Raw genomic sequence first — 27,998 nt, 5'->3', positions numbered from 1 at the left:
AGTAGCATTGTTTGGCACCTAGATTTATTGAAACCCAGAAGGCTCTAACTTCCATTCTTGGATATAAAATGAAGTGAGAATTTGAAATATCATACTGATTTAAGAGAGATGCACAGGGTTTAAGAGTACAGAGGGTTTACCCTTTTCATTCTAGATTATGATGATGCTGGTGAACATACTTAACACGGCAATCACAAATTAGTCATCATCTCAAAAATAATAATCAGCCGTACAGCACACAGACATGAGAACAATCTTCGCATTAAACATATGTTGCACACGGGAGGCATCATATGCATTTATATATATGTCCAGGATGACGAAAATAGGAATTTCATTCAGTATGACTATCATTGCAGTTAAAAACCCAGCATAAAAGTGAAATACAGCCGTTTCCCGAGCACCATGTGATCGCAGTCCTCTGAGATGATTGCCACTATGTATTTAGGAAAATACAAAATGGATTATATGTATATAATAAAATGAAAGACTGGAATGATATTCTTCAAAACAAAATTTATAAAGTGTACTAAGACAATCACTGAAATTTAGACGTGAAATTTGTAAACACTTGTTTTTCAATAATTTTCTACAATTTGTAAACACTGATAAATGTTAGATTCTAATCTTCTGTTATATATTTTTTTACTTCGCCTGCATTATATTTGGTCAACTGTAATTGCTTGTAATATGCTGAGATAATACAGATATTAGTAAATATTCAGAATACTTTTTAAATTCCATGTACATTTATAAAAGTGACATTACCATGATGTTTGTGCAAAATGCTTTAGTGAACTATAATTTTGGCATTTATGAGAAACCTTTTTAATATATTGGTTCGAATAATTGAACAGAAACTAAATGCATACACACACACACACACACACACACACACATAAACAGAGCTACAAACCTCTTGCGAATGTTCCAGGATGTTTTCCCACAGTTAATATCTCAATAAATACCCAAGCCATCTACCTTTCTTAATACTGTGCAAAAAAGACGTGAGTTCAGCTAGTGCAAGCGGGCCTGCCGAACACCCCAAAACAAAGCGAGATTTCAGGCCAGAATGAGAGAAGCTTGTTACCAAAATTGTGATGGGCGCTACATTTAAATTTGAGAAGTTAAACCTGTAAGGCGTCTGAATCAGCATAAGGCAGAGAGAAAGCAGGCCACAATAAAGAGGGTCATTTAAATTCTGAACTTAGGATTTGCAATGAATATGCAGTAGGAATCAGGTCGAGTTTACCTCTCCTGAAGAAAACAGGAAGCTGCAGAGATCTACCACGCTATTGGTCATATTGTCGCCTCCATGCAAAAGGTTAAGCAACATTGGCACACTGGACAATACAAAGCACATCTCTATAAAATAATATTCTCAACTTATTTTAAAAGGAACATAATTTTCTGGTATGGATCTTACTCTAGTAAGCAACTACAATCATGAGCAGCCAAGAGAAAATGAGATTAACAGGAATTTTGCCTGTCAGTTTATGACATGAGAAGAAAAAGCACAGTTTTGTGTCTCTAGTAAGGAAGTACAATTCAAATAAAGCCCATCTTCAGAAGAAACTTTCATCCACAGCCTAAATTAACGTCTCTCTTGAATGTAATAACTTGCCCTGAGGTGCCTGTATTAATTTAACCATTGAAATTGTCTCCAATTATGCCTCGAATCTGAAATTATCCTATTCTTGTTACTTTAAATGAGCGAGCATTGTCTCTGAGGCCTCTCATAAAACTAATGAGAGACTTGAGTCAAAATTATGTACTACAGGCTCATTTTGAGACCCCTGATGTGACTTTTTCCAGAAAGGGATAACGATATTGCAGAACTGGGCATCTAATGAACTACACTCAGCAAAGAGAAACCGCTAAACAAATCTGCCTCCTTTAGTCCAGTTTTTGAGGACGGCTCCATCACAGGTCATCGTCCCCTATTCCTTCAAAGGCATAGTTTCCGTGGAAATCATTGCCACGGATTTCACTGGTTGAGTTGGAAGAACTAAGTCCTCTCAGGGAGACAGAAGACAGCTTGGTCTGTGGAAATAAAAAGTAAACAGAACAGCATAAAGTTACAAAACATAAAGTTGTTACTGTTAACTGAAATAAAATAAAATAAAATAAAAGATGAATATTAGATAAAATAGAAATGGTGTCTTGGATGTAAAGTAAGTTTAATTGAAGTACTAAAATTACTGAAATTAATAAAAATAAAGTTAATCTAAACTACAATTAGAAAATGTGAGAATAAAAGCTAATTTAAAATAGTAAATACTATAATGCCATGTAAATGATATTAAAATAACACTGGTACAAAACAGGATATTTCAATTGTACGTTGATTACAAAGAAATGAAAAACGTTGACAACTCACAGAGATTTTGACTACTTGTTCACGGCTGGGATCAGGGGAATCCTGAAAAACAGTCATGCATATCATATCTCAACAATAGTACATCTTCCATATCAAAAGTAGAAGTGTTCTGTATTAACAAAAACCTCTAAGCCCACCAGTAATGGAGGAGACTTCACAGTTTGCTGACTGTCAGAGCGCTGGAACGAGCCATTCAGTCGCTTCTTCTGCATCTGCTGGAAACACATTATCATAAACTTAGAAAAAGATAAAGAATTCACTTTTAAATTAAGATGAAATACAAACTGACCACATTTATTTTCATAAAACACATTCGCGAACTTATTGTGAATGATTCATCAATGCAAATTATATTCATATTTGTCTTCATACAAATATTCCTTTTCACTCGGTTGTACATCACAATATGGAAGAAAAGATATGTCGCTAATTCTGTTGCATCGCGACTTTAGGGAAATATAAATTGGGTTTTGAATACACTTTCGTGTTGATTTAAAAGTGAGCTCGGTTTTGCAAGATGATTTAAAGAACATTTAACAACAGATTATCCTGATGGGGTTTATCAAGCCAAATCCATGTGGCAAAAATGTATTAAGATTCAAACTCTTAAACGAGGCAAACACAGACACACCCACCGAGTGAAAGACATTTCAGAAACTCAACAGATATTTGGCAGATGTTTACGAGAAGACAAACTTAGACCTACTGACCTTTTTAATGCTTCCGCCAGATTTCTTCACCATCAGCTCATCTACCATAGACTGCAGACAGATACTCATCATGATAGCCTGGGGGAAAACAAAAAACCTCTTAGTCCAGTCATTCTCAAACCATTTTTATAATTATTACTATTTATTGGTCAATATTGGATATTTATTTGTTAATGCATATTCACTATTTTTACCTTTGGCTTTATCTAAGCTCACTTAAAGGGATACTCCACCCCAAAATGAAAATTTTGTCATTAATCACTTACCCCCATGTCGTTCCAAACTCGTAAAAAATGTAAGATATTTTGGATGAAAACAGGAGGCTTGTGACTGTCCAATAGACTGCCTAGTAAATAACAGTGTCATGGTTAAGAAAAGTATGAAAGACATCGTCAGAATAGTCTATCTTCATCAGTGGTTCAACCATAACGTTATGAAGCGATGAGAATAGGGCTGTCAAAATGAATGAAAAACTACGTTTGAATTTTCTACTTAAGTATTATCAAAATTCTAATTTAAAAGGCATAATTTTAGTTAGGGGAAAAATTGTTTGGCATCTCTCGAGGCCACAAAAGGGTGCATCGTACAAAAAATTATGCACGTTTCTTCAAAACGTAATAAAATAACACTTTACACACACGGATGCACTGTTTTCTTTCAAATCAAATTTTCTTTCTACACGTAGAAAATGTAAGCTTGTGGCGCGGCTAAAACAGAGTAAGTTGCCTGCTGTGGTGATGTGGTGAGACACAGAGAAGACACATTTTTGAATAAAGTCGTTATTTTTCTTAGTGTATTAGTGTAAAAAAGTATTCTCGATGATAATAATGTTACGATTGTACCACTGATGGCAGACGGACTGTTCTGATGATGCTTTTCATATGTTTCTGGACCTTGCAGGAATATTTTACTTGGCAGTCTATGGGTCAGTCACAAGCCTCCCGGTTTTCATCCAAAATATCTTAAATTGTGTTCCGAAAACGGAGAAAGCTTTTACATTGTGGAACAACATGGGGGTAAGTGAATAACGACCACATTTTCAGTTTGAGGTGGAGTATCCCTTTTAAATTAATCTTTAAAAACACTAATAATTTGATACAATTTGAAATCTTCAGCAAATCACAAAATGAATGCCTGAAATAACTTTTAAGCATTTTATTTTCCACTAATTTAGACAAAATAGTTTAGAATTTCAATAACACCATCTGTGATTCTGACCTGTTGACTTGTGATGGTGACCCACTGCAGACGGTCTTTGCTCATCAAGTACTCGAAGGCCAGTTCTAGTTTCACGTCACATTTACTGGAACTGCTTGGGTTTGCGGTACCGTTCGCCACAGGCACCTGCTGTAGAATTAGGCCAGGTCATCACAAATACGATCATTATAATCATTGTTATTTGTGTATTGGCAATTACAGAGGCCATTTTTTTAACTCCTTTACATACCAAATAACTTCAAGCTCAATTAGTAATCATTAGCTCTGCTCTAAATGTCATCGTCCTCATAATTCCACAGCATCGCCAGCACAACCACACAAAAGTGTCTCATAAGAATTTTCTCAGAAGACACAAAACAGACAACTTCTTTACACGCACACACACACACACAGGAAACTCTGTCAGTTCCATTAGACAGACATGGCTATGCAGTCCCAGCATCCTCAGCGTCAGGTCCTGGTCTCAGAGGAAAACTACTCTGCTTTTCCAGGGCAGAGACCAAGACCACTGCAGAGTGGAGCAGAGACAACTTCCTCTGGCTAATGAAATGCCAGAACGTGCATTAAACTGTTTGTACTGGACCAAAGTGCAAATATTCATTTTCACATTCCCACAAGAAGTGGTTTAGATATTGAGCCGTTTGTTCATTAATCTACGGTTTAAAAACAAGGGACAGAGTAAAAACAAACACTTAATACTATTTACTAGATGTAGAATCAAAATTTAGATTGTCTTTATTTCCTTATTCTGGTATAATAAAATGCATGCAGAAAACCATGAAGGAATACATTTAGTTGATTCCCATAAAATAAATATATGAATGGATAGACGGATGTAGCTGATCGTTAGAAGTGTTCAAGGAGACAAAGAGCACAGTCTATTTTCCTGCGGAAAGCGGCATTTCTGTTCCTCCCCGTTTCAACTTCCCATTTTCTGAAATGGACCAACCAGACATGCCTGAAGAGACAGTCACTGAAATAATTTGGAGAAAATGGTTGTCTGGAGACACAAAAGGAAGTTTTCCTACATCCTTGCTGTAAAACGCAGTACATATCATTTGGAAAAATAAGGCTTTTGTGTTTAGTCTTTTAAAAGCATTTATTTCACTGAACACTGAATCCATTTTCATACTGTACATTATGCATTTAAAACAACTCAATTGTATTTTTTTATTTATTTAGACAAATTACTATAGAAAATTACTTAAAAAAGTGGTACAGAAAGAAAGAAAAATAAGTTTTTTTTAAAGTCAGATTTTTGCCTTTATTTCACTTAATCTATTTTTCATAATGTACATTATAATGTTGTGATGCCTAAAACCACTGGTAGACTAGATTTTTATTTTTGACATTTAATTTTTATTTTTTTATTTTTTTAAACAAAATAGCATAGGATTTCAGTTTTTACATTCTTATACAAAAAGTAATACATAAATAAGTTTTTTAAAGTTACATTTTGTAGCATGTTTGCCTTTTATTTTACAACTATTTAACAACAGCTTTTTATAGAGATTTGATTATTACAGGCTAAAATAAAGTTGTCGTTAAGTTATTTCTCAAATTAAAATCCCGGTTGAATTTAAGCAACTGTCTAAAATACAAGTGGCATGGTTTTTCTTCTACAATGAGACAACTATTCACTACTTTAGGAATGAACTCAGGAACTGCTAAATGACAAGCTTTTGCGGATTTCAGGTCAGATGCAGGCAGCCAGACTCTGCAAGAAACTGGAAATATCGAATCATGACAACAACAAACTAAATAGTACCAGGTGTTTTCAACCTTGAGTTGGTTGCATGCACACAGTACAATTTTTGGTATGATTACGCTAAATGTGTGGTTGCATTTACTATTGTTTGGCAAAATCAAGTCATATCAGTAGGAATCCACTTGATCAGGAATTCTGCACTGGGGCGAAAGGTTCCCCATGCAGATTTTGCTGGTGTTGGTCAAACAAATTTGCAACGTTGACCAATAGAATCTGTCTGGTTTAAAAGTGATTTCTGCGTGAGCTGTGCTTCATACATCGCATGCTATCAACAATGGACCTTTCTGCCTGCAAAATTGCGATACTGTCTGCAATATTGTAAAATATGTTTTTTTATTTTATTATGAATTAAACTTACAGATGACGTGACCCGCCAGCATCTCATGCGTGTGACTTTGAAGCTGCCCTCTTTCATCTGATCATTGGGCAATTTGATGTGAAAGTTGAGTTCATTGTTGCCAGCGCTGACTATAACATGACAGCCCTTCTCTGGAAAATCTGTGATGCAAGGATCAAACTTGATATAGCCATAGTACTTCAGTGTCTGAGCCAATCTGATGAACTGTGGGACAAAATAGAGTTAGACACAGATGATTATCTAACAAACACAAATTACTGGACAATCGAGGCTACAACATAATACATACAGGTCTGAGAATGGACTTCAGCTTTTATAGAAGCAGTGAATTTCTTTCCAGCTCACAGACACTAGGGAGATCAAATAATGTACCTCCTTCTTTGAGCCTTTCTCCTGCAGGGATTTCAGCTGTCTGTGCTGCTCTTTGTTCACCAGGATCCATCCCCGCTCTATGTCAGACACCGTCTGTGTGAAAGGAGGAGGGATTTTTTACATTTTATTTTAGTTTGTTTTGGAGTCATGAAAATGTATTAGTTTTAATTTCTTTAGGACAACTTTTTTTGTGTGCAATGGACCATACACAGAGTATCTTTTAAACTAGGAGACTTTTACCTGAGCATATAACAAGTTGAGTCCCACGCGGTCGTCCATGACATCACTGTCGTATGCTGTGTCCCAGTAGCTAAAAATGGTGCAGGAGACAATGATAAGTTATGCAAGGGAAATACTATATTTTAACTTATTCATCTTTGATCACATCCATTTTCTGATGTATCATCTAAAAAGCAAATTAAAATCATGTGTATTGCATAATCACATAATTTCTGTAAACACGCCTGGGCATCTAACAAAATGGAATCTTACTTATAGTCTAGAAGAATTTTAATTAAATCTTCCATTTAGTTAAACTTAGCTAAAAGAATTGTTCTGTCCTGTAATAAAGCTTCTCTTTTATAGCTACACAGCAAGTTGCTGAACAAATGCTGCTACTGCTGTGAATGTCTCCATGAAGCAAATGACAATCTGGCAAATGAGCAGTCTTCAGCTTAATGGGCATCCTGACCATCCATATGTCAAAAACTATTCTCATCATGCCGTGGGCAGAACGAGGTCTGATAAATACGATTTAGCAGAGTCTGCAAGAGCACAAAGATGCAGTCTTGCATAACAATGAATATTGTTCACACAGCAGCCAAAACTGGATATCCATTAAATCTCATTTGAAAGCTTTTAGCAGTTGATGCTGGAACATTTTTAAACTATACATGACAGGCAACGAAAAGAAAAAAGGCATGGGAGCATGCTATGTGAAATTTTTGTTGTTCAAAAATGTACCCTAAAGTACTATCTTTTCACAGTAAGAACAAAATCTTTTTCAAAATCTTTTTCTGCCCATCAGCAGCCAATCAGAGCAGCTTGAACTATATTCCATTCCTGATGTAGTGAACAGGTGGGATCTGGCTGAAGGCTGTCTGTAGTCTCCTTTAAAGTAGGTCAAGAGGCCTGCGGTTCTCCTGAGGGGACTGAAAAGAAAAACACGCCAGCATCTTGTGCACCTTTTTTCAACAGTATATGACGATGAGGTGTGAGATTTAGTGGGAAGGATGTATAAAGTGGATGAAAGGTAAAACATTTTTAGTAAAATAATCTCTGCTAAGCTGTGCTAATGTGCTAAAAAAGGGAAATTTAGATTCACCTAACACCTGGTGAAACACATGGTGTTTCAATGCCCTTGCTGGAGATTTTACAGAAATAATCTCCCCTGATTCTTGCTAATTATTCCATTTCATAAACCTCTCCCTCCAAAGGGCATTTGATGAATACTGCTGTTAATAAACCACTAGGATCATCAACGTTTACACTTTGTATGTGCACTTTTCTGGGAATAAATAATGAAGTTTAAAGTCTAAAGTGCAGATATGAAAACTACAGCTGCACAGAACCACAGGATCAGACCGCTGAGGTAACGATCATACCCATGTCTACGACAGGAAGGCAAAAAGTGCCTCTCTACTCATTTAAACGGAGGGAAGATAGAGCCTTGTGGGACACCTCTTCCTGAAACAAATATCCATGAGTTGAATAGCCCTTTGAGAGCTGTTACAAAGTTACACTTTGGGTAGGACTTATGAAGTTTCTGAGAAACGATTTTGAACTGGAAATCTGGAGAGTTTAAGGGTGCTTTCACACCTGTAGATCGATTGCTTTGTTCCGAAACAATTAAAATTATTACATTGTTGCTTTTTATTCTTGGTGCGGTTTACCTTCACACATCAAAGTTTCTAAAAGGACCAAATTTGTTAATACAAGTCATGTGCAAGTAAACTGTTCTCTCATTGGTCAAAGTTCCATGGTTTATTTTCCAGGATTCCACTTAGCTGTCACGACTGTCATCCATTACTATCAAACAACAACAGCTTTGCAAGCTTATTGTTTTTTTTTTTTTTTTTGTAGGTGTCCTTATATTCATTTATAATTTTGAGCAGGAGTCCAGTATTCATTTGTCAAATATTTTTAAAATGAACCTACTAGGAAGAGGAGCAATAAGAAATGTTCCAAAACAGCAGGCCAGGTCTGAAAGCACCATAAGCTCTATTAAAGGGATAGTTCAACAACATTCTATCATCTTTTAAGGCCTGTTCACAACAAGAACAACAACTATAAAGATAACTATTTTAGCATCTTGACCAATGCATGATAATGCTCTGTGGTCTTCTTAGCATGCTCTGCAATTATGTTGTCTGTCACTTTAAATGTCAAGCACTCTAAAGCATGTTGAATTCTGATTTGCTGTCAATGTTTTTGCCATTCATCAGCTGAAAAAAAAAAAAAGTTTTTAAAGTGATTCCAAAAATATCCACCTTTTTCTTGTCGTTAAAATGGTCGTGGATTTGTTTTACTGCTTGATATTGAAATTTGGTGTGGCTTATCATATTATTTTAATGTATTATCTTAATTATGAACACACTGGTTTGCAATGCAAACAGTTTTACGTTTACTGCACCTTGTAATTCTCGTCATTATTTAACTATAGCGGCTATTGAACAGGAAGTCTCACCCATAGGTTTACTTCCGCGTTGAAGAAAAAGGTGGATATGCATATGCTTTCTCATGTTCTCCAAAATATCTTTAATGTTCCACAGAAAGAAGACTAAATGATTTTGGTAATCTGTCCCTTTAAAAATGCTGTTTTTGTTATAGATTTAGAAGCATTCTAAGGACAGTTAACAAACTGTATAAGAACTTCCTCTCTAAGTATATATTCTTATTATACCTGTATTTACTTTGCTGTTTGACCAAATGCTTAACCAGTACACTCAAAATAAGTTTTGTACCTTTTACGGAGGACGATGCGGTAGTCGTGACAATCCAGGCTGGTGATGGACACGTAGGGCAACTCAAATTCTTGTAGTTTTCTCACGTCTGGGGCCCCATGGGAGGTCAGAGAGGTTTGGACGAGGGAATGAGAAACCAGATGAATGGTATGAGTGCCTTCAGACTCAAGGACATTTGCAGAATAACAACGACAACAACTAAAGTGAAATGGGGGAGAATCCATCTGGCTCAAGCAATAGAGGGAACAATAACATGTTTATCACTTTGTGCAAGAGAGTAGAGGAGGAACAGAGGGAGGGAGGGAGAGAAAAAATGCTGCAGCTGTTAGAAAATACGTTTTCTCTAGAGATGGGAAAGGGGGAGAGACGGAAGCTTGGAATTGAACTGAAATGGACTCTGAGCTTTTAGAAACATTAAAAACAGGAGTGTGAAAAGAAGAAGAGACGACAGTAAGATCTATAGCATAGTGCATGCCGTCACAACTTTTGATTCTACTCTCTGGCTTACCCTTTCAGAGGTCTGACATTAGACAGCATGTTAAGACAAGAATGGTATTATGTGGTAGGAATGTCTTAAATACACATGTACTACAACAACAACATCATCACCACATTTCTAATTGTTTTTTAATGGTTGTCACTGTAAAGATTTCAAAAGTGTTATATAAATAAAAATAAAAACAATTTTCATTATTTTGTTTTTAGCACAGCACTGTCATGTTCCCTTTCGAGAGTACTCTCGTACTGCGTAAGCTAGCTTACGCTATGGGAAAAGGTCCCCTTTTCTCGAGAATATGAAGCCAAAAATTATCCTTAATTTTTAAATAATGTAAAACGCAGTGCTGCAGCACAGCAGACCTAAGCGAAGCGGCTCGCGCGCTTATTGGCTGTGCTGTGGCAACTGCAGCAACCTATGGTGAGGCGGCGGAGAGGAACGAACCAATGGGGGCGCTTCGCGCCCATTGGACGTCAGAGCGCGCCAAAATAGGCGTGGCTGGAACTATATAAGCCACCGCTTCGCCATAGGGATCAGATTTCATCTCCTTCAGCGATCTCACCTGCACTTCGCTGTCTTCTCCGGAGAAGCCTCTACACGCCGTCGAAAAGCCTCTCAGCGGGATAGCACTGCAACGCAGATCTGAGGATGTCGGCTCGTGCTTCATCTCGACGCCGCCTTCAGCACTCGCTTCCTGCTGCGCCATTCGGCGTGACTATATCCTTTATAAAGCTAGTGTGTTTGCCGCTGCATCACACTTTTTTCTCCAAAATTCGAGGCGTTGTTTCAAATGCCTCGGGCCTGCGCTTCCTGCCGAGGCCCTCTGCCCAGCGAGGACCGCCACATCCTCTGTGTCTCCTGCCTGGGCCGCGAGCATGCTGAGAACGCACTCTCCAAGGGCGGCTGCCCTGAGTGCGACAACATGGCTATATCGACCCTGCGGGCTCGATTAGCTCAAACCAGCCACGATGCTCCACCCGCTCCGCCTCTTCTCTCTCAAGTGCCGCGTAAGAAACGCCGCGATCAGAGAATGCCTGAGCACACTGCTACACGCGAGCTCACGCCGGAACACTCCCCGCATGCCTCGCCCGCTCTCTCTCCTTCGCCTGTCCTCTTCGTGGATGAGCAGCGCCAGTCTCAGCTCACCAGCGCCCCCTTCTCCTTCGGAGCGCCTGAGGCGGAAGAGGACAGACACGACAGCCTTTCTCTCGCCGCGTCCAGTAGTGAGGAATGGTCGGGCTCCATTGCGGACCCCCCCCCCCTCTACAGCCCCCAGCTGCACCGGACAACGCGCTGATATCGATGCGGAGCTTACTCGCGTGCTTACAAGGGCTGTCAGCGACCTTCAGCTCGACTGGTCTCCTCCAGACGAGCCCGCTAAAAGCAGGCTGGACGAATGGTTCTTGCAGGGGCGCCCTTCGGCCCCTCCGCAAAGAAACGCCCCTTCTTCCCGGAAGTTCACGATGAACTCACGAAGTCGTGGAAAGCCCCATTCTCCGCACGCTTGAAAACTTCTGTCTCGTCAGCGCTCTCCTCTGTCGACGGCGCCCGAGACCATGGTTACGAGAGCCTCCCCCCTCTCGAGGAGGCAATTGCTGCACACCTCTGCCCGCCCTCAGCCGCAGGATGGCGGTCGAAGCCTGTGCATCCATCCAAACCATGCCGCACCACCTCAGCTCTCGCTGGCCGAGCATACACCTCCACTGGTCAAGCTGCTTCGGCTCTACACACCATGGCTGTGCTGCAGGTTTTTCAGGCCAGACTTCTCCGTAACCTGGACGAGTCTGCCCCAGATACCTATGACTTTAAAGATCTCCGCAGCGCTACTGATCTAGCCCTGCGTGCGACAAAGACCACAGCACAAGCGATCGGCCGAAGCATGGCAAGCCTCGCTGTTTTAGAGCGACACCTCTGGCTCACGCTCACGGAGATGAAAGACGCCGACAAATCCGCCTTTCTTGACTCTCCTATCTCGCCTTCCGGCCTCTTTGGCCAGTCGGTTAAGGGTTTCGCTGAACGCTTCACTGAGGCTCAGAAGACGTCACAAGCAATGACCTAAGCGAGGCCTAATGCTGCGGGACGCCGTAGAAATGCGCCGCCCCCTCAGACCTCGAAGCCATCGCAGCCAGACTTACAGTCTCGCCCAGCGACTAAAACCCAGCATCGCTCTCGCTCTACGAGCCGCAAACCGCCAGAGAGACGGGGACCTCGGCCCAGGATTGTGCTGAACCCCGAGCCTCCGAAGCCCTCCTGACCTTCGTGCTGAAAAGACCGTGGTTAAGTCCCGCTGCGGCCGGACCACCACACAAGAAACCTCACATACTTCCTCCAATCCCCTCACTAAAGGCGGTTGGAGATGTCTATACTGCAGTAAACGAGCCTGTTACAATGCACGCACGCCTGCACACAAACGCTGTTTTCACGGCAACCTCAATAAAGCACAAAAAGAGCTTTTTCTATGTAGGCAGTGTGCCCACTACACAGTACGCACCCCTACATGTATACACACTCCCCCAAGTGTCACAAAAACACACTCGGGTCCCCTTTCATGCCCACCTTCCCGCTCGCGCCGGAGAAGCTCTAAATGTAGCGCACGTGCCCACTTCTCAGTGCGCAACCCTACAAATAAGCGCTGTCACCACAGTGTCCCAAGCACAGCATACTCGAGCTACTGGTCCCCTCATAACAGGCGGCCAGTGCCCGAAGCACATTCAACCCATAGCCGCACGAGCCGCTGCATGGCAGGCCACCCCCGGCATATCAAATTGGGTTTTGAATATAATAAAACGAGGTTACTTGCTCCAGTTCGCTCGCAGACCGCCGCGCTTTCGCGCCGTGGTCGAAACGAAAGTGAAAAGCGAAATGACACACGTCCTTCGCGCCGAACTGATAAACTGAAAAACTGTCCCCCCTGCGCAGCGCGAGTCAGGCTTTTACAGCCGCTACTTCCTCGTACCAAAAAAGGATGGCGGTCTCAGACCCATCCTAGATCTCAGACGTTTGAACAAAGCGCTTATGGCGCGATCGTTCAAAATGTTAACTACCAAACAAATACTCGCGCAAATTCGCCCGAGGGATTGGTTTTTCTCAGTGGATCTGAAAGACGCTTACTTTCACATTCAAATAGCACCTCATCACAGGCCATTCTTGAGATTCGCCTTCGAGGGGCAGACTTATCAGTACATGGTTCTTCGATTCGGCCTCTCCGTAGCGCCCCGTACGTTTACACGGTGCATGGATGCCGCTCTCGCACCCCTGAGAATGCGGGGAGTGCGAGTATTGAACTACCTCGACGACTGGCTAGTTTTAGCCCATTCCGAGGAACTACTGACGACACACAGATCCTGGATCCTCAGCCATTTAGAATGCCTGGGTCTCACGATCAACACTGTCAAGAGCGCTCTGTCTCCCAGCCAGAGGATTTCCTTTTTGGGAATAGACATAGACTCTGTGACGTGTACAGCGCGTCTGACGTCACAGCGCGCTCTCACTATTCAGCATCTAGCCGTGTCGTTCAAAGCCGGGTCTCTTTACCCGCTCAAACGATTTCAAGAAATGTTAGGTCTGATGGCATCAGCCTCTGCGGTTCTCAAACTGGGCCTGCTGCGCATGCGCCCACTACAACGCTGGCTGAGAGACCGTGTTCCAGCGCGCGCCTGGATTTCCGGCCGCGCGCGCATCAAGGTGACCCACGGCTGCATCACAGCTCTGGCCCCTTGGAAAATAGCCAACTGGTATCAGTTAGGCGTAAGCACGGGCGCTGTCTCGAAATGGAAAGTAGTCTCGACAGATGCATCCAACCTCGGTTGGGGCGCCCTGTACGAGGGCAGGTCTGCCTCCGGCCTCTGGTCGAGCCCGCAGTGACTGTTACACATAAACTGTCTGGAGATGATAGCGGTCGAACTATCCCTGAAAGCTTTCCTCCCATTTTTAAAGGGCCACCACGTTCTGGTCAGATCAGACAGCATGTCAGTGGTGGCCTACATAAATCGCCAGGGTGGTGTCAGGTCAAAAACCTTGCACACCCTGACCGAACGTCTTCTGACATGGGCACATTACAATCTGCGCTCGCTAAAGGCAGCGCATGTACCTGGCATCCTGAACCGGGGCCCGGACATGCTTTCCAGGGCGAATGTTCCCCCTGGGGAGTGGTCTCTTCACCCACAAACGGTTCAGTTGATGTGGAGCATCTTCGGCAGGGCAGAGGTCGACCTCTTCGCCTCAGAAGACAACGCTCATTGCCCAATATATTTTTCAAAGAGCAGGGACGCGCTGGCCCTCGATTGGCCCAGACGCCCGCTTTATGCCTTCCCACCGGTCGCGATGCTACCGCAGGTCATCGATCGGGTCAGGAAGAGCAGATGTGCTATGCTGCTAGTAGCCCCACTCTGGACGACCCAACCTTGGTTCTCCGAGCAGATGCAGCTGTCCAGTACAGCCCCATGGCCAATACCGCTGCGGAAAGATCTCCTCACGCAGCTGAAGGGCGCGCTCTGGCATCCCCACCCCGAACTTTGGGCCCTTCATGTATGGCCCCTCAATGGGTACCCGGGAACCTCCCTGAGGGAGTGTTAAAGACCATTACGGAAGCCAGAGCGCCCTCAACCAGGCGCCTTTACGTGCAGAAATGGTCAGTGTTCTCCACCTGGTGCGGGACACGGAACCTAGACCCTCACTTATGTGACGTGACGGAGATACTCTCCTTCCTACAGGAGCGTTTAGATGCGGGCAGATCCCCGTCTACGCTCAAAGTGTATGTGGCAGCCATTGCAGCTTCTCATGCTCCGGTGGCCGGCCTATCACTGGGAAAAAACGAACTGGTCATTCGTTTCCTTAAGGGAGCTCGTCGGATGAACCCTCCCCGACCCCCTTCAATCCCTTCCTGGGACCTGTCTACGGTCCTAGAGGCCTTAAAGGGCCCCCCTTTTGAACCGCTTCAGTCTGTCGATATGAAGCTTCTTTCGTTCAAAACCGCTTTTCTACTGGCTCTGGCCTCAGTCAAGCGAGTGGGGGATTTACATGCGCTATCTGTAAGCGCTGACTGTCTCGAGTTTGGGCCTAATGACTCCAGAGTCATTCTCAGACCAAGACACGGCTATGTCCCCAAGGTGCTCTCAACACCGTTCAGAGCACAGGTCATCTCGCTGTCAGCCCTTTCCTCGCAAAGCGACGAAAGCAACGCGAGCTTCATCTGCCCCGTCAGGGCTCTCAAAACCTATATTGCGCGCTCCGCCTCATTCAGGAGGTCGGACCAGCTCTTCATATGCTTTGGTGGGCGCACCCGAGGTCTCGCCACCACGAAGCAGAGCCTATCGCGATGGATAGTAGACACTATCTCGCTGGCTTACAAATCTAAAGGCCTTCACTGCCCGTTCGGCATCAGAGCCCATTCCACCCGAGGTATGGCCTCGTCATGGGCGTGGTCCTGCGGGATACCACTGGATGATATCTGTGCGGCGGCAGGCTGGGCCTCTCCGTCCACATTTATTAGATTCTATAATCTGCAAGTCCCTGCCCTGCAGGCCAGGGTACTTTCTATATAGACGTGCTAAGCCTTATCACGTCCCCCTTTTTTCGTTCCCTATAGAAAGCTCACTAAGGTTGGCTGTTGGGACTGGGATTTCTCCTGCTATAAAGCCCCGGGCTCTCGCCTCGGGCTGTGACAGGTCGAAGTTCCCGAGCACGCACAGCGTTTTACATTGTGTTCCCATACTCTCGAAAGGGAACGTACTCGGTTACTAACGTAACCTCGGTTCCCTGAGATGAGGGAACGAGTACTGCGTAACCTGCCGTGCTATGTGCTCGGACCGGGTGATCGCTTCAGTCGATTTAAAACCTGATCCCTATGGCGAAGCGGTGGCTTATATAGTTCCAGCCACGCCTATTTTGGCGCGCTCTGACGTCCAATGGGCGCGAAGCGCCCCCATTGGTTCGTTCCTCTCCGCCGCCTCACCATAGGTTGCTGCAGTTGCCACAGCACAGCCAATAAGCGTGCGAGCCGCTTCGCTTAGGTCTGCTGTGCTGCAGCACTGCGTTTTACATTATTTAAAAATTAAGGATAATTTTTGGCTTCATATTCTCGAGAAAAGGGGACCTTTTCCCATAGCGTAAGCTAGCTTACGCAGTACTCGTTCCCTCATCTCAGGGAACCGAGGTTACGTTAGTAACCGAGTACGTTTTTTGGCAGATTTCTTGATCTTGGCTCCACTGCCGGTCAATTGAAAATCAGGTTTTGTTTGTAGGCATTTATTTTTCTCACTTTTTTTGCCAAGATTGGGTAGGATGCCAGATTCTTTTTTGTGCAGGATTCTTCTCTGGAATGTTGTTCATCAAATCTGACCCCGTATTAATCCTGTTTCAGGTGAGGATCTTGCAATTGAGTGAGAGGCACATAGCATATCATTCCTCAAGGACGCGGGATGATTCTGTGCTAAAACTAGTCAAACAATGGCAGCTCAAAAGCAGACATGGAAAGTTCCACAAGCAAAATAACAACATTAATCCAGACAAGGAGAGAGACTGCCAGACATCTGCATAAAATCAGAGAAGAGATGCCCTTAAGTTTCAAGACTGGAACCAAGTCTGTGAAGTCTATAAAAAAAAAAAATTCCACTTCCAAAAACTGTACTGCTCTCCTAGGGGTTCATCCTTTGATAGATGTTCAATTCCGTAACACGATGACGGCAGAATTGGAAACAGAACAATTGAGGGGGGAAAAAATTCTGGACTCCGGAAATATTTTTATTTTCTCTATATTGTTATTAGAAAAATGATACATGTCATTCGAAGCCAGAATATTATTAAATATTATCTCAAGCAAACAACTCCTCATAGTGAGTGTATAATCGGTTTAATTCCAGATGGAGCAAGTAATATTTCTCTGCACAGGGCATTTCAGGCCATACGCAATCAATCAATAGAGTGACAACCAATTAGAATATCGCTGTTGTTCCATTTACTCCTGCCAACAACGTCTCAACAAACATTGTTTATCATAGAATAAGGAGAAAAGCAGATCTGTTTCTAATGCACCATTGTTTAATGTTGTTTTTTAACTAGTACTTTCTTCCTTCTCAGAGTTCTAACTTCTAATTTGTGGTTTTAACACAAAGCCGAGTTATTATGCATACTAATATATATATATATATATATATATATATATATATATATATATAACTTGTTAGCTACTATTCCTAAAACAAGTGATGTATCAAAATCAGAAGAAAAAAATTTGTGTCCATGACATCAGAACAACATAAGGATTCATGTAAATTATTAACGTATGATCTCAGGGGTTGGCTGCATGATTTGAGGTATCATCCATATCTGGAGCTGAAAGAGTATGAGGCAGTTACAGACCACATTTAATACTTATGGTTTGGGATTAGTTCAATCCCTAACCCAGTATGAGCAATTCTAATAACCATGTTTGTCTAACATGCACTACAGGCCGACAGCAGAGCTGTGTGTGACCTGTCAACAACAGCTTGACCAAAGTTTGATCTACTTGACCTCAGTTTACTTTTGAGAAGAGTGGGCAGACATCTCAACAGAACAAAGACTTCTCTTTTGAGCTCCTGGGACTGCATTGACATTCAGTCCAGGGGAAGTACGTTGACTTTTAGACACCATTTACTAACAGCCAAACCACTAAAGCTAAAGCCAGCCAGTCACATCTTATGCCAACAGAGTTCTGCTTATGTTAAATGTTAAAATGGTCTTAAAATTAAAAATGTCAAATGTTATACTCACACGTGCAGCCCCCATCCCCCCTCTCCTGAACCAGGAAGAGGCTGAAATATCCCACCAGCTCATCAGGAAGGTCAAGCTTTGAGGCCACAGCCTGATGAAGATATTAACAATCATTAATCTTGATAAATTATGTCTATGTGACTAAAAACAAGTAATTGTCCTTGCTACATTGCCATGCTTTTCTTGGACAGATTTTCTCTTCAGAGAAAACAAATTTCATATTCCATTCTGTGTTTCCTTACTATATTTGCTGCGTCATTCTTTAAAAATACAAGCTTTTGATTTGTGCCCTAACTTTTAAAAGTGCTTTGGAGGTTTTGTGTTTTAGGTGTTAAACATTACATCCCAGCAGATCCCATGATCAGATTACATTTATGCCTGTTTTATGTGTAACACTTGACTTTCTTGCTTTCATCAGGTGCTAAAGTGTACTTTGTGTCGTCAGTGTGCTTGAATAACACAGCAGAAAGCTGAATATGGGTGCAGGGTGCATTTTAATGAGAGCTGTGTAGTGCACATGGGAAAGCTATGATCCACGAAGAGCTCCTTAAAGCTCTTAAAACCCAGGCACAAATATGTGTTTGCTGATTGGAGAGCAAGTCTAAGTAAAGAATCAGTGAAGAAACACATGATTTGTGGTCTGTTTTTTTTGTTTGTTTGTTTTTAACACAGACTAAGTACAACACATATTGCATGAATTAATTTAATTGAAAACGGAATAAAGTCTATATTAAAAGTGTGGATGAATTTAAATAATGATTCATCTAAATTTTTAGACTTGTAGTTAATGTTCAGTGTTGCCCTCTAAATGTTTCATGCATTTATTTGATCAAATATACAGCAAAAAGAGTCATTTTCTGAAATAACTTATAACTACTTTCTATTTGAATATATTTTAAAATGTAATTTATTCCTATGATGACAAAGCTGAATTTTCATCACCATTACTCTAGACTTCAGTGTCACATGATCCTTCAGAAATCAACAGCTGTGCTGCTAAATATTTTTGTGAAAACTTTAATTATAATTTTTTCTGAATTGCAGTGAATCATTTAAAATTATAAGGGAACATTTTAGAATAAGGTTCTGTTAGTTAATGTTTTAATTATCATGAACAATGAACAATACATTACTGTATTTATTAATCTTTGTTAATGTTAATGAAAACAGTTATTCATTGTTAGTTCATGCTAATTCACAGTGCATTAACTAATGTTAACAAACTTTTAAACTGTAGTGTATATAAAAATGACACTACATAAATGCACATCTCATTTGCAGAAATACAAATTGATTAATAAAACAACTTTGGCCACACATTTAATTCATAATTTTGTATTTAGAATTGAAAGACAATCTTGCTTTGGTTTATACATGATAAATGTTTTTAATTATTTCATTTTAATCTTGCTTTATTTTATACATGATATATGTTTTTAATTACTTAATGTTCAGACATATACATTTTATTTATTGATTGATAACAGCTAGAAATCACATTCAAATTGTGGCAAAACAGTATTGGTTTGGTTTGTATCATAAGACTATAGCTATAGCTGAGCAATAAACAAATGTATCAGAGACAACCTGGCAGATGTGTGCTTTGGAAACAATAACAAAACAACATTCTCACCTCCAGAACATCTTCGGTCTGGTCAGATGTGAGGATGTTGACTTTAACCTGGCCATTGGGCAGGTAGATTTCCAGCTGCACCTCCTCAGTGGGGATCTGCTGGGTCTCCTGCAGCACAGACAAACAGTGTTTGGGAAAACACCTTCGTGCTGAACTCTAATTCAACTTCTGATGCTTCCTGTCAGATTCAGCTGATCTCAGAATAATCTGATGGACATGCAGTATGGATAACATTAAATCATACCCTTACACTCACTCCAAGATCACAGAACAAAATAAAACACATAGTCAAAGCAGTTTCATTTCCTGTGTATCCCAGCTTTTACGTCTGAGAATGCTTTCATTTTTGAATAAATGTAATGTTTTGAGTTGTGTGTTTTACTGTACAGATTCAGGCTTAATCGCAAGATATACATGCCTAGAGAAGAGAAGTGATTTGGTGATAGGTCAAAACAAGAGTCAAAACAACACATTGCTGACTGTTTTATTGATAAAAAGTGCGTCATTGTTCTTTTACTGTCCTATCTTCTGCTTTTTGCAAATTCACACCCCACCCACCCCTCTTCCTGCATGTTTCATCTCCCACTGCAGCAGATCTTTACAGAAATTGGAAAATGAAAACACAAGGCCAAGTCTAATGTCCTATTCTGTTCCTGCAGACTGCTCTCTGATGGGCAGCCGGGGGACGGACGGGATCTGACTGCAAAATTACCAATAGCTATGTGGGGTGGGGAACAAAATTCCTGAAGAATGAACGAAATCTATGTGATTCAGACAACAAATGTAGTACAGGATGGTACTGGAATGTAAGGAAATGAACACAGAGGCACATTAACTGGTTCTTTACTCAATGCACTTGAGTATATCTTAATAAGGAAATGAGATAAATCAGACCCACCAGTGTTTGACCCTTTTACTGGATGACTAAGAAAAACATTTTTGGCAGGGCGGAGGTTTTATCACAGACAACTGCATCACTTCTATATTTAGACACCATAAGGTTGTTATACATGTTGACTGGTAAAGGCAAATATAGAGGCTAGTGATGCAGAAAAATGACAAGGACATTTTTGAACATGGAAAGGAAAACCTACTTCACAGTATTTCAAATAGCAGCAATTAATATACTAGATTTGCAATTATGATAATTGCTCAAACATTATAAATAATTGACAATTTTTCCTAACTGAAAAGAATATAGAAATTCTACCTGTTGAGCTTTTCTCAAAAAGCTGTTGAACATCTCACTGGATCCCAGAATGGGGTCCTGACGCACTGCAGGGAGAAAATAAAAAGCTCTTCATTAAAGGTGTTAGAACTTGACAACCTACTCCAAAGTACTTTTTAATAACCTTTCAGCTACAATGAAAGCTAATATTAACATGTATTTAAACAAGCTGAAGCCACTTATAGGGGCAACTGTTTTTACAATTTTACTCAACAGCAAGCTATTTGTGGAAGCACATGAAATTGCTTCAATCAATGCATAGTGTATATTGAAAAAAAAAAAATGTAATTAAACATTTACACTACCATTCAAAAGTTTTGAAAGAAATTAATGTAAAATTTCCTCTGGGAAGGTTTGTAGAATGATAGTCAGAATGTTTTTGTGTATGTTGAGGTAATAATACAACTTTCTTATTCTTGTGTCTTAACTGAACCTTAATGTAAACCTCAATGTTTTAAACATTTGTCAAAGTCATGTAAACATAAACTAATCTGGTATACAATGCAGCCTTTTCTTTAAAAATATCACAATGCCTCCCTGACTGATAATAACCTTGGTTTAAAAAAAAAAAAAACTGGTGGCAAACAGACCAACATAAACTATAATGTTTATTTTCACTTCAAATATAGCAAACAACCGCAAGGGATTTGCACAAACTGACAAAATATTTGCTCTGAACAGCTTGTGTGTTTGTGTCGGTTAATTTTCCATAACCATGTTTCTCAATGATGTAACTGAAGGGAGCCCCAGCCAAGAGCAGCTCCAGACTGTGAGCAAATAAGCTCAACAAGGCTTAGCTTGTTCGATGGAAAGAGCCAGTGCTGGAATGGATTAGAGCGAACATTGGTGCTGCCAGCACTGCTGATTTCCTTTTGTGTCCATCTGTCAGTGGATCACCAGCTTCCTGACAGAAAGGCAGCAGCTTGTGAGGCTGGGAAAACTCGCATTCAACACCTACACCATCAGCACTGGAGCTCCTCAGGGCTAGGTTCTCTCCCCACTGCTCTTCTCCCTGACTGCACCTCTACTGATCCCTCTGTCAAATTCCTGAAGACAACAGTCATCAGCCTCATCCAGGCAGCGACAAGTCTGCTAACAAACAAGAGGTTGAGCAGCTGTCTGTCTGGTGCAGTCACAACAACCTGGAGCTGAACATGCTTAAAACTGTGGAGATGATACTGGACTTCAGGAGAAAGCCCACAGCTCAATGTCCAGCTTAAACAGCCAACACATGAATCATTACCTGTGATCTGTAATTCATTCTCCATCTTTAATTACTGCATCTTTCTCAAGAATTATGTAAATACATATGCATATCTCTTTATTTATACAGCTGTATATAGAGTAAATAATGCACAAATCTCTACATAAATCTACTGTTCCAGATTCATACACATTATTATAATTTATTGTTAAGTCTTACTATTTAAATTATTTTCTGTTCTTATGTCAGATGTGTATGTTTGTATGTACCAGGAGCACCTTAAAAAAAACACACACACAAATCCCTCGTGTGTTTGCACATATGAAGGCTGATAAGCATCCAGTGTTGATGCATTTCCTGACAAAACAGGACATTTGAGTGGGATGGTTTTTTTAAATTTTTTATAACCAATAGGCATGCTAATAGCAAGTCAGCTGCAAGCAGTATTAGGGGAGGGGCATCCTAATTTAAGAGAGCTTCTGATTGGATAAAAAACTAGTGCAGAATTAGTCATCAATATTTTTGCAATATTTAGATTTTCTCAGAAGACTCAAAATGTAAAGTAATGATGCTGAATATTCAGCTTTGCATCACAGGAATAAACTGCATTTTAACATTACAATTGTGTTAAATTGTAATACGATTTTACAGTATTACTAGTTTTTACTGTATTTTTGATCAAATAAATGCAGCCATGGTGAGCATAAGAGACGTCTTTCAAACACTCAAACACACAAAAAAATATATATATTAGCAACCCCAAACTTTTGAATGTTAGTGTATATCTGTTAAAAGTGAATTTTGTCATGTTAGGAGCTAAAACACTGAGTCTAGTCTCAAAACTTTTTGTGAACTCTTCAAGATAAAAGAAGAGTCTTCTCACCAGCTTGCATGTACTTCTCCAGCTGTTCTCTCCTCTGTTCGACTTCAGCCGGTGTGAGGGTGAAGATCTTCTTTGGTGGAAAAGCTGGCACCACATTATTTCCATATTCTTTTTTTATCTGAAAGGACACATGGAGAGAAGTTCATTTTAAATTGATGAGGTCAAATTTTGAAAACAGAATGTTTGGTTATTCTGAGAGGACAAAATTAAACTGACCACTGCCTGCCTTTGACCGCTGTGCACTGCTCTGTCGTACATGCTGACTGCGGGTCTCACTGGCACCAAGCTAATAAATCTGTTTACACTTCACAGCATCTACCAAAATTATGCCTGCTATTGCTCCATCTGTGTTATTGGGGTTTTATTCAACGGCACAATAAGAAAATTACATGGAAATATATATCAGTGTTGATACTGACACAACATGCTCTTAATGGTGAGATCACTGAAGTTCTCTCTCATTCATGAGGAAACTTAGTGTCTGTAAACCTGGTAGGTGTTAGATAGGTAAACAGATCCTTTTATGAGAACGATGTGTCACTTTCAGTGGGTGACCACTCAAATGATTTCCCAACATTGTGACCTATTCAGTACTGGTGAATACTGTATGATCACAGCTTCACCACTTCTCTGTTCACATGTGTGTTTCATTGGTGCACTTTTTGATTTTAATCCTGCCCACAAATCAAACATGTCTGTGTTTTTCTTCACACAACTTCAGAAAATATTATGAAGCAAATTACAGTTGTTTTTTGGCTAACTGCCTGTATTCCGAGGCAATCCTTGATGCATTTAAAAAAATGTGAGTGCAATACTGATTTCTGAAATGAAGGTCATGATGAAAATGTGTGTTCACCTGTTCATGGAGGCCTAGGAGTTGGCTGTAACGTACTCGACAATGCAAGACACCATTCACATGGATATTGTAAGCCTGAAGAAGGAAAAACATAAAAATAAACAGTCAGTAAAATTTTTAACCAAGGCTACAACTGCGATATTGTGAAATTAATATTACAAATCAAAACATGTCTAGGTATTACGGGGACTTTGATTTCAAAAACAAGATGGAAAAACAATAGAAAAAACAAATGAAGGGTGCCGTTTCAAAAACACTGAGCGAAAACAGGAAAAAAGATTTCTTAAGGCATTCTAGCAGGTCATGTGGTCTTTAAAATCTGCAAGCAAACTGACTAACAGACAAAAATGCTTTACTTTGTTTGACGTTGTTTCAGGAGGTTGTTGTGTAAAGTTCTCCATCTTACTGTGGCATACTATAAGAATGCTCTCAACAGACCTCTCAGAATTCACATGCATTCAACGCTATTCAATACTTCTGCAAATATGTACAGCACACAATGACCCAATTATTGACAGCACGGCACTCAACCTCCTCTACAAAGCTAATACATGAGTCATGAGTCATCAAAGCTGGAACAAGTTTACAGACACAGGGAGGAAGAAACTGCCAGGCCTTTACTTGTCGTCAAATATAAAAAAGGAAGAATGAGTATGCAAGTCTTCACGCAATTCTGTACTTTTTTGCCTTTGTGTTTGAACAGGAAGTCTGACATTTAAATCGCAGCCCACTCTCGTTTTTGTGGCTCTTCTGCAAAGTATGCATATTTGGTGACATGAACAGCTCCACTGCAAATTTGCAACTCCCTGTCGAATATAGAGCAAGACAACATTAGGCTCTCTGAAGAAAAATCCCTCCGACTGTGAGTGAATGCAGATAGAAACAAAGCAAATCGGTTTTAGTTGACTTTCGGAAATTTAGGTAGAACTGTTTACTTAAAAACAATTACAAACATCTGTATATTGTAATAAAATAAAACATAAATATTACATGAAAAACAAACTAAATTTAAATGTTCAAAAGTTGCATTGCCTTCTAAATAATAATAATAACAACATTAAAATCATTTAGAATTTAATTAAATAATTTATACATATACACTACTAGTCAAAAGTTTTGGATTTTTTTTTACAAGTTTTTGAATGTCTCTTCTACTAAGGCTGTGTTTATTTAATCAAATTTTATACAAATTTTAAATTACTGTTTTATATTTGAAGATATGGTAAAATAGAATTTATTTATGTGATAAAAATTTCAGGATTATTTGATTAATAGAAAGTTTAAAAGAACAGTATTTATTTGAAACAGAAATACATTATAAATGTCTTGACACTTTACTGTCATTTCGGATCAATGTAATGCATCATTGATAAATAAAAGGACTAATTTATTTATTTATTACCCCTAACTTTTAAAGGGTAGCGCATTATTGTTTCCACAAAATATGAAGCAGCACAACTGTTTTCAACATTAATAATAATCAGAAATGTTTATTAATCAGGAAATCAGCATATTAGAGTGATTTCTGAGCCATTTTAAATTGTAATAATATTTCATAATACTTACTGGATTTTGATCAAATAAATGCAGCCTTGCTGAGCAGAAGAGACATTCAAAACAAAATATCTTACAGATCCCCCTCTTGACCAGTAACAGGGTGAACTAGTTTATGCAAAACCGGTTTAAATTATGCAAAACAACAAATATCTTGTTATCAAAGAAAATGAAACAAAAATATTAAAGCAGTAAAAAGTGAGTCTTATTCATACATCTGACCAATTTATATCTCAAATATGTTGTCATCAAAGAAAATGATAAAAATATTAAAGTAGTAAAAAGTGAGTGTGATTCGTACATTTGACCAATCTATATCTCAGCGGCCTTGAAAGACTTAGCTATTGAAAACGTTACTGGTAAGATATTCTCTCTGAATCACAGTCACAGGTGGACACAAACAATGTCAGCAGTCAATCTGTTAGGAATGATTCACAATATCTCCTTCATGTCAGTGAATTAAAACCTTTGCGGGTCTACTGGAGGTGTTTTAAGACTGCTAAGAGCATGCATGTGCAGTGGAGCTCAAAAATGATCTCAGCCTCTTAATCAAATTATGTGTTGGCCAAGGAGAGTCAACAGCACAGGCTGCACATTACATCTGCAGAGACCAACAAGAAACAATTCAGGCAAAATATGCTTTGTAATCAATCCACAGTTTAGTACAATACAGATGAAACTGGAGCTGTCTATTATTGATAGACTCTGTGTTTCATAGAAAAATGAAGTGTCATGTCTTCAGAGTATTAGGCCAGCTATGTTTCCAGTTATGCTAGATAACTGTTATGCTGAAAGAAATGGCAATCTTCGACTGCATATGGCTGAGGGAGAGACGCCAGCCAGGAGAACTGAGACACTGTGAATCCAATTCACACAACAACTCAAGAGGAGTGTTTCTGAACGACCAAAGCTTCCTAATCTGATTCCACCTTCAATTATTTTGTGCCTGCATTTTTTATTATATATAATGAAAAACAAAAAATGCAGGCACAGAGTTGTTGTGTGAATTGGATTCACAGTATATATATATATATATATATATATGGTAACACTTCGGAATAGGAAACACCTATTAGTTGCTTATTAGCGTGCATATTACTAGATTATTAGCCATGTATTAGGGCTAATTAAGAACATATTAATGCTTTATTCTAATTGACCTTATTCTACATCCCTAATCTTACCCAATACCTAAACCTAATAACAACCTTACTAACTATTAATAAGCAGCAAATTAATGATTTATTGAGAGAAATGTCGTAGTGAGCATCTGCTGTGTACAATATATATATATATATATATATATATATATTGTACACAGCAGATGCTTTCCAGATGAAGGGATCTTTTAAACAGACATCTTGCAGACGTATGTGTGCTGTCTGGGTACAGAGTATTTCAAAATTTAAATTGAATCTTGTTATCCTTTATTGAAATTCTAAAAACTAAATTTCCTAAAAACTACTAGGAGACTCAAGAAAGAGTGTTTACACATTATGAGCATTTTCACTTCAAATGACAACAACGTACATGTACAATTTTGCTCTATTTTGTCAACTAGGAAGGACTTAAAAAATGACAATAGCCAACATACTAAATGAACTAAGACAGTATGCCCATATATCATGTTATTTCTAGTGATCAGTCATTTTAACATATAACTGTTCCTCTTTCTCTTCTTATTGTGAACAAGACTGACTCATATGCTGATGATCTGAATGAACGGACATGTTCCTCTCATTCCATCAGTCAGAGAAAGATCCGTTCACTGCAAAGATTCGTTCACAACAACGATTCAAAGCACCTCTGTTCTATACCAAACCAAATGTAAAAGCTAGGCGCATCGCTTTGACCTCCACCACACTTACCACATATGTCGATCCATTTTCATCGGAACGGACCTCCGTCTCGGGGATGGAGAAATGCATTTCCTACTTTTAAGTTTACAAGTCTTTGATCAAGATAAAAAGAGAGTGTTCACGGAAAGCCCTCTGCTGTCATGCAGGGACTAAACTGAATGACGGCGAGCTACACTCGCTCCGGATTCCCAGTCCAGTCCAGTCCAGAGCGGAATTAAACCAGAAACGTTCTCTTTTGCGAAGTGGGTTGTTTTAAAACTTTCTTAGTGTTCAGGGCTGAACTTTTCCAATAAACATCTAAGCAGTAGCCATGTTGCAACTGGAGGTAATTCCACGTTCATTGTCAGCAATGTATCGTCAAATCTGTCCTCTCACTTCCTCACGCACTGAAAATAACGTTCTGGTCGAGTCTGCAAAACACTAAAGGGTCGTCGCAAGGCTCACGATCCAATAAACTTTCAGATTACTCCACGTAAAGGTGCTCCGCGGTTGTCTACAGTCCCTCTACATACATTGGTACACACGAACGAGTATAGAGAGGAAACAAATAAAGAAATCGTTTGTCGCAGCATGCGTTTCGAGATACCGATACTGTACTCCAAATTGTTATGGGGTTAATATGAACACACACCAGTCTGCATTGTAGCGAAACCTTCCAACACCATAAACGAAACCGCTGTGCTGTAATGTATTCAATATGTATCTGTTTTCAGCCGAAGCATTGCAACAGTCTGGATCAAACCATTCTTCTAGCGCGGGGGGAG

The 27,998-nt window shown here is 40.1% G+C and overlaps 1 protein-coding gene across 2 annotated transcripts; it reads right to left on the bottom strand.

The window, feature by feature from the left end:
* Positions 1-7: 7 nt before the first annotated feature.
* On the bottom strand, positions 8-27,969 carry LOC132092578 (sorting nexin-17-like). 2 transcript variants are annotated; one of them, XM_059498865.1, is made up of 15 exons: positions 27,244-27,969; positions 23,822-23,896; positions 22,966-23,083; positions 20,861-20,925; positions 19,651-19,758; positions 18,018-18,108; positions 9,770-9,857; positions 7,047-7,116; positions 6,807-6,899; positions 6,435-6,638; positions 4,309-4,437; positions 3,091-3,168; positions 2,518-2,595; positions 2,381-2,422; positions 8-2,043 (listed from the first exon to the last, which is right to left on the bottom strand). In XM_059498865.1, exons 1-15 carry the CDS (start codon positions 27,301-27,303, stop codon positions 1,924-1,926), a joined length of 1,419 nt encoding a protein of 472 aa, XP_059354848.1. In that variant the 5' UTR covers positions 27,304-27,969; the 3' UTR covers positions 8-1,923. The 2 variants fall into 2 exon arrangements, with proteins under 2 accessions (XP_059354848.1, XP_059354849.1); XM_059498866.1 differs by having other exon boundaries at positions 2,518-2,592.
* Between the last annotated feature and the right edge of the window lie 29 nt (positions 27,970-27,998).

Source organism: Carassius carassius, chromosome 18 (genome assembly GCF_963082965.1).
Source record: "Carassius carassius chromosome 18, fCarCar2.1, whole genome shotgun sequence".
NCBI classification, from domain to species: Eukaryota; Metazoa; Chordata; class Actinopteri; order Cypriniformes; family Cyprinidae; genus Carassius; species Carassius carassius.
This window is presented reverse-complemented; position numbering and strand designations above follow the sequence as displayed.

Excerpts from the sequence above, each read along its gene's own strand:
- LOC132092578 (XM_059498865.1), bottom strand. The coding sequence starts at position 27,303 with ATGCATTTCTCCATCCCCGAGACGGAGGTCCGTTCCGATGAAAATGGA. Across the intron at positions 18,109-19,650 it reads AGACCGAAGATGTTCTGGAG|GCTGTGGCCTCAAAGCTTGA; the intron begins GTGAGAATGTTG and ends TATCTTCATCAG. Across the intron at positions 6,639-6,806 it reads AGAAAGGCTCAAAGAAGGAG|TTCATCAGATTGGCTCAGAC; the intron begins GTACATTATTTG and ends TTTGTCCCACAG.